General features: G+C 41.9%; 1 protein-coding gene across 1 annotated transcript; it reads left to right on the top strand.

Annotated features, from left to right (window-relative positions):
* Positions 1 to 6,720: 6,720 nt before the first annotated feature.
* Positions 6,721 to 7,548, top strand: LOC104439842 (cysteine-rich repeat secretory protein 38). Its single transcript, XM_010052859.3, has one exon. It carries the CDS (start codon positions 6,779 to 6,781, stop codon positions 7,499 to 7,501), a length of 723 nt encoding a protein of 240 aa, XP_010051161.2. The 5' UTR covers positions 6,721 to 6,778; the 3' UTR covers positions 7,502 to 7,548.

The raw sequence follows: 7,548 nt of genomic DNA, 5'->3' as shown, positions 1-7,548 counted from the left end.
CCTGATAAGGCCATAATCTGCCACCTATTAAAGGTTGCGCCCATTAGGCCGTAATTTGCCACCTAAAGTGTGACATCCCGATTTTCCAATTCTATTTTCAATAAATTGAGACGGGCATTTTGTTGGCACGCATATAGTTCTTTTCCTTGAGTCGGCCACTCATGTGAAAACTAGTTTATTAGGTGAAGCCGTTAAAAAATTCTAATGCACTAGACTTGAGAATTTGACCAAGAATCGACCTTTCAACCGAGCTAATCTGCAAGGGTCATTACGGCACAAATAAAAATTGATTAGAGACTGGAGATAAGTCGACTCGACAGAGGCATGTGATCAGGTGTGGGTGATTCCACAAGATCGCACAATTCTGGTCGATCGGCACTAAACCGACTTTTCTGTCGATTGGGTACCCTGTGTCCGTATTTGAAACCTTGAGGTTACCCCAACAACCGAAAGTCGCCAATGTGTCAAAGATGTACATTGTGGCTTGAATTGATCAACCACAGGTCAAATGCATAAAATTTTTTAAAAGCTGCCCGATAAATCAGGACGTGCTAGTATCGTGCCGAAGTGAAATTAACCGTGAAATTGAGATCGAATTCAGAAATTGGAAGTCATGGTGTGTCACAAATCATTTTAGAATCATTGACTCGTCTTCGGAAGATTTTTTTATGCAATCAGAGTTTTTTAGCAAATTAAATCAGAGAATGGCTAATTTGGCTCGAGAAATTAGTAGGCCCGCCCTTGATCGTGCTTTTGGGACTTAAGTTGATTCTATAGACAAGTGAAGATGTGAATTGAAGTGTGGTGACATTGGATTAATTTATGGACTTTAATTGGACTCAATTGGAAGAGAATTGATTGGAATTGAAGGAATTGTTGTACAAGATTTCATGCCTCGGTGGAAAATGAAATTGAACCTATTGGAAGAGATTGTGGGAGATTGGAGATAGTGGAAGATGACATCACCTTATGTCATGGTGGTTGGGGCCAAGTGATGGGAGCTTGACAAGTGGAAGGTAGAGATTTGATCTAAAAAAGGCACCCATCAACATCATCTTCAACCTCTAGCTTCTTGGAATGGGAAAAGAGGAGAGAGAGGGGGATTTCGATCGGACCTGCCCCGACGCCACCCCCTTCGCCTGCTCGGTCACTTGCTCACCGCCGCACGTCGCCGTCGCCGGTGCCGCTCGTCCGCGCACGCGCGCTCGCGCGCTTGCTGGCCAGCCGTCATGCGTTGCTTCTCCCTGCTCGCACGGCCCCGAGCTTCCAGCACCTTCGTTCAATTGCTGCCATCGTCGCTAGGGCCACCGGAAAGCCGTCGGAGCCATCGCCAGCAACCGTTCGAGCAGCCACCGTCCTCCTTCGCCGGTTTCGCACCCGAACCTTTGCCGAGCCACCTCCGTTTGACCTCAAACATCAGCTGGTTTTGTGGGTATGGCATCCCGGTTTTGGCCAGCTTCCCGACCCCGAATGCTTGGCCCACTTTGAGAAAAGTTGTTCCCCTCGGCGTCCCCGTCGTTTTGGTCCGCCCAGCTCGCTAATCTGGTGAGTTTAGCTCACTAAATCTTGATTAGACAATTAATGATGCCCTAAGTGTGCTTAGTCTAAATTAAGTGAGTTTAGGTGGGTAGTTTAGTATATTAAAGTATGAATTGGATTAAGAGATTTGTTTAATTTAAATGGTGCTTAATTAAGGCTAAGAGAAGGTTAATTAATGATAAGCCTTGAGGGGACATAATAGGATTTTAATTTTGAATTATTTAATTGTTTCAAATTCTGGAATTTACAATATTATATTATATTCCGAAATTTATATTAAAAAATGGAAAAATTATTTTTGACCCCAATTGCTCATAATTTCGTGCCGATCACTGCTGTGTATTTAGAATTTGAATTTGATGACTGATTGTGGCAAATGGAGTGTGATTGCGATAAATATGGATTCTTTTTATAAAATCTCAAGTGTCAAAATTTGATGGAAGAACGACCGTGATTGACCACCTATTAAAGTTTGTGCCCAGTGGGGCCATGATTGGCCACCTATTAGAGGTCGTGCCCATCGGGCCGAGATCTACCACCTAATTAAAAGTCGTGCCGAGTGGGGCCGTGATTGCCACTGGTCGTTAAACCTTCCTATAGGGTCGTGATTAGAAGCAGCGATTGATTTGCTAGAATAACATGTAATTGGTCGAGTCGATTAATCGCTGAGACGATCCAAGTGGTTGAATTGTTCTGATAATGTGATTGTGCCACAGTTGTTTGATTATCATAATTACACGTGGTTGAATTATATAAACTGTGCTAACTTGCAGATGAAGACTAATGCGAGGTAAGTTTTCTTGATGTTGTGGCTAGGCCACTCGGGGCGTATTTTCTTTCTAATATGGGTTTAGGGGGTTGAACTTGTTGAGACAATGTCTCATCCCGGTTGTGAGATTAAAATTTCAGGTCCCTGGTGGACGGAGCGGACATATAACTTTGGTTGGCCTTGAGGAGTTGCAGAGGTGAAGTCATAAGGATTGGAGAACGTGTCCGACTTATAGGTCATAGGACAATTCCTTTTTAAGAGCCGGTCTTTTGTAGACTTTTGGCCGTAGATCTCTGTTTGTAATTTTGTTGAATTATGAAAGTGTTATGTTGTGGTTTTGCTTCCTGCTTTTTTATCCCGTATTTCATTGTCAGGGGTTTTATAATACGTTCCACTTGCGCACTAATAAATGAATGGGGTCGGCGACACTCTTGGGAATGTCGCATTTGCATGACCATGGTGGGATGTTGGCGCGCTCGAGGTTTAAGGCATGACATAAAGAATAGTCGAGTGGGACCGTAAGCCATTGAATATTAAAAGTTGCCGAGTGGGACTGTGTTTTCCCCCTATTCTTAAGTTGTGTCCTAAGGACCGTGATTTGTAATTGGGAAATGAGAAGGAATAATTGAAATGACCGGAAGTGGTATTGTTGACATGAAATCGACTAGATCGATTGATCATTGTTTTGATCTGATGTTGTGAATTGATTGATTGAATGGAAATGACCGTGAGTGGTCTTGTTGGCGTGTAATCGACTAGGTCGATTTGATCGATGCTTTGATCTGTGATGTGATTGCTTGGGTGCCTATTTGATCTGTGCTAATATGCAGGTGGAATCTGAGGTCAAGGTAAGTCCTCTGGTGTATGTTATGCATAGGCAGCCCTAAGGTGTATTAGTTTACTAATCGGGTCTTAGAGGGTAGAATTTGCTGAGAGGTGGTCTCAATGGTTATTGAATAACCATTTCAGGAACTTGATGAGGAGCCTGAGGAGGAGGAATCTAAAGAGGAGAACCCTAATGTGGAACTAGATGAGAATGAAGATTTTGGAGAAGAAGATGACCATGAGGAGGATCCTGAGTATGACTCGGATGAGAACTGAGATCCCATCCTGTTTTGTCAGACCTTGATTATATATGGATAAGGGTTAGATCATACCCCTGTGAATATTATTGCATTATATATTATGAGGTGCTTGTATAAAAGAGTAGTTGAGAATTTCAGTATGAAAATATATGGCTTACTTTTCTATCCTATTGTTTTATTGTTTTGGGATTTATAACTGTTTCCGCATGTACATGTATAAATGAAAGGGTCGGCGATACATAGTCCTGGGATATCGCATTTTTAAAATCAACCAAAAGTATGGGATCTCCGCGTGCTTGAGGATCGGGGCGTGACAATTAGTTCATCTATACTCAATTGAAGAGAAGGGTATTTATATCTAAACAAAATGCATAGAAAAGAAAATAATATAATCTAATAAGGAAATCAACAATTTTAGAAAATAACAAAATATTAAATAACATCCCCGATATCTAATGATATTTTTAAAAGTATTATCTGATAGAGAATTCTCTACCATCCATAAATATACAACAGCATAGGGCATGCTTCACTCCCTATTAATATCAAAAGAGCAAACACAACCTTCTTTTCTCTCCTTAGTCATGCAATTGTAATCAGGCATGCGCGGCATTAGTCACTACAAGAATATCCTTTGGAGATCTTCTCAAAAAAAGAAGAATATGGATTTGGCACATGGAACTAGATGCAACTCCCTAATTTTGAAAACATATGCTTTGTTGATAAATTCCCGCTTCTCCAATGCCAGAATGTCTCTCCCACTTTGATTGCATCGGATTGCGTAGCCCTAGGATATAAATGTGGTCCACGAGAATCACCGATCCTAATAAATCGGTTGTTACAGAACTCACTTGCTCTTCAGAAATGTTTCACCTCAGGCTCATATTTGATCATGATCTCATGTAGTTCCTTGCCACCTCTACTTCTCCAAGAGCAATCACAAGCGGAATGTCGAAAAGACATAAATATTCTAGGATCTTCAAGAGAAAAGGAGATAGAACCAATTCATCTATACACAATTGAAGAGAAGGGTATTTAAACCCAAACAAAATGCGCAGGAAAGTAAATAATCTAAAGTAATAAGGAAATCAACTATTTTATAAAATAAAGAAATATTAAATAATCTCCCCAATATCAGATGATATCTTTAAAAGTATTCTCTAATAGAGAATTCTCTACCATCCAGAAAATTTACATCAGCACAAGGCATGCTTCACTCCCATAAATAAAATAAAAAAAGTTGCGGTTCCCCTTGGCAATTACGAGCTCAGATCTCATCCCAAGTCAACCACTTTTTGGGGATGTTGACTAGTAGCTAATAAAAGACGGTGCCGGCCTTAATTAGGCCGCAGTTTTAGTGCTTATACGGCTTTAACTTCAGATTAACAAAATGGCGAAGCTAGTTCAAGGTCAAATGATGAAATTTTGTTCTCTGTACACGGTCTTATTTTCAATACACCCCATATGCCTACTTATATTGGAGTACTAAGTGCCCTACAATAGTCAAATTAGATTAAGCTCGAAAGAAATGAAACCATTGTCCACCTTCCAGAAGTTCTCATGGCCGTGGACACGAGCATGGCTACAGTAAACAGCGTTTTTTTTTTTTTTTTTTAATTGTTAATATGATATGTTATCGTATTGTTAGACTGATATAAAATCTCATAATTTGTTGTTCTTCCCATCTTTTCCCACTTTATACAGCAGGTATTTCCCAATGCTTTGATTAGCTGGGCTTCATCCAGTGACCACAACTTGAGCTCTGAAAAAAGTATCATAGCGTCAAGGCAATTGCCATCGCAGTGTTTGTAGGAATAATAGCATTGCCGGCGTAAGGATTGGTTTATCAAATTGATTTGTGCAGTTGTATAAGGCCTTTTGATACTACGCCATGACAAAATATGACCAGATTAAATTAAAATTATCATCTAATGTGTCTTGTAATGTTGTTAGGAGTGTCGAGGGGTAATTAGTTGCTAATGTCATCCTCTATTGACTGTGACGATTTTAATCTGATTATATCGAGAAATTATAGAATCACACAGGCTTGTGGCTCTTGAGAGTCATAATCTTAAAGTTTGAACATTTGAGATGATGGACTAGCAGACTGAGCGCTTCTTTTCTTGTTCTAGAGACCTGAAATATAATTTGCTTTAGCTGCATACCTATGTAGCACCATTTGTGTTTCCGATTGTGTTCAACTAGCATTTCAGGTAACCATCAACTAATTTGACTGGAAATCGGCTTACTTCCTTTTTCTTATAAACTTCATATGCCATTGCAAAATTTCTATAACAAAAAATTAGAAACGCTTCATTTCATACGGCAAGAGGGGTAGGGGCATGAATGAGATGAAGGTACTATCGTATACCAATATACAATTTGTATAGGTGCATGTAGCATTTGAATTAAACGATGCAATAGATATTACATCTACACTCGAGTTACTCAAATACTCTCAATGTTTACCAATCTCCAATTGCGCCTAATAACCCACATGTGTTTAGCCCCACAATTCCTTACGAAATAATCTCTCAATCTTACAAAAGAGTTCGTAAATCTCACCAAGCTTTAATGAGAATGAAGGGCTTGGTCTACTAATTTATTCTCATACATACAAACTTTATTAATAATGACTTTCAAAAGTCACAGACCTTTATAATTCCATAATTACCCAATGTAATCGGATAGGAATCGCCATAGTTGATAGAGGACAACATTAGCAACTAACTAGCCCCCGACTCTCCCAACGACATCACCAAATACTTTAAATGGTAATTTTATTTAACTTGGTCCTATTTCACTATGGCATGGTAGCAAACGGGGGTATAAAACTGCACAAACCAATTTCATCAGCCAATCTTTACATCGGCAATGCTACTATTCCTACGGACGCAATGATGATGATGATTGCCTTGTCACATTTCTTTTAAGTGGGTAGAGATGGAGAGGATTAGCATAGCCCACGGCAGGTCATCTCCTTTTCCATTGATGATTGCCTAGTCATGTTCGATATAATACAATTGTTTCTCTCAAGTTGTCGTAGCCACATTTGCGGCCAAGTGCTCCGCGAGCTAATCCATTAATTAAACCCATCTCTTTTAAAATACTCCGACAACGCCGCCCATGATTGAAGATTTCTACACGGTTAAAATCGAACTTACGAAGTTGCAAAGGAAAAAAGTCGTACGTCTGAACGTCCTTCCCTTCGGTCAAACCACGACGATTAACAACTTCGATGATATCCTCTCATGTCCCCTCGACGCCTATATATATATGCATGCAAATAACATACTCATCTCATTCTCATCGCAAACACAACACAACACGAAGGTGACACGACTTCACCTCACAGCACATTCATATCAAATCTTTAAGTAACGACATGTCTTCGGCCCGCTTTGTCTTGCTCTCGCTCTGTTCCGCCCTCCTCCTCCGGGCCACCCTCGGCGCCGACCCTCTCTTCCACGTCTGCTCCACCCCCGAGGACTTCACCGCGGGCAGCCCGTACGAATCCAACCTCAACAAGCTTACCAGCTTCCTCTACACCAAGACCCCTTCCTCGGGCTTCGGCCCTGGCTCCATCGGCCAATACCCAGACCAGCCCTATGGCCTCACGCTGTGCCGGGGTGACACATCGCCATTGGACTGCGAGGCCTGCGTGGCAGACGCTGTCGCCGAGATCCGCCGCCGCTGCCCTCGCAACAAGGGGGCGATAATCTGGTATGACAACTGCATGTTCAAGTACCTTGACACTGACTTCTTCGGCCAGATCGACAATGCCAACAAGTTCTATATGTGGAACCCGAAAAGCGTGAGCGACCCGGAGGCGTTCAGCGGTAAGGTAAGGGGGCTGCTGACCGGGCTGGTCGAGGAGGCTTACACGGTGCCAAAGCTGTACGCGACTGGAGAGATGGGACTGGAGGAGAAGACGAAGCTGTACGGATTGGTGCAGTGCACGAGGGATCTGTCGGCGACCCAGTGCAAGGAGTGTCTCGAGGGCGCAATCGGCGAGCTTCCGAGCTATGGCAACGGGAAGGAAGGTGGGCGAGTGGTTGGCGGGAGCTGCAACTTCCGATACGAGATTTACCCTTTTGTCAATGTTTAAGAGTCCTCGCTCAAGGACCTAAATAGGTGTGGTTTAATGATTCCCTA

The sequence above is a fragment of the Eucalyptus grandis genome, chromosome 8 (assembly GCF_016545825.1).
Source record: "Eucalyptus grandis isolate ANBG69807.140 chromosome 8, ASM1654582v1, whole genome shotgun sequence".
Classification (NCBI taxonomy): Eukaryota; Viridiplantae; Streptophyta; class Magnoliopsida; order Myrtales; family Myrtaceae; genus Eucalyptus; species Eucalyptus grandis.
Note: the sequence above shows the minus strand (reverse complement) of the source record. Positions and strands in the feature narration are given on the sequence as shown.

Bases quoted from the DNA above. Each gene is read 5' to 3' on its own strand.
- LOC104439842 (XM_010052859.3), top strand. From the start codon at position 6,779: ATGTCTTCGGCCCGCTTTGTCTTGCTCTCGCTCTGTTCCGCCCTCCTC.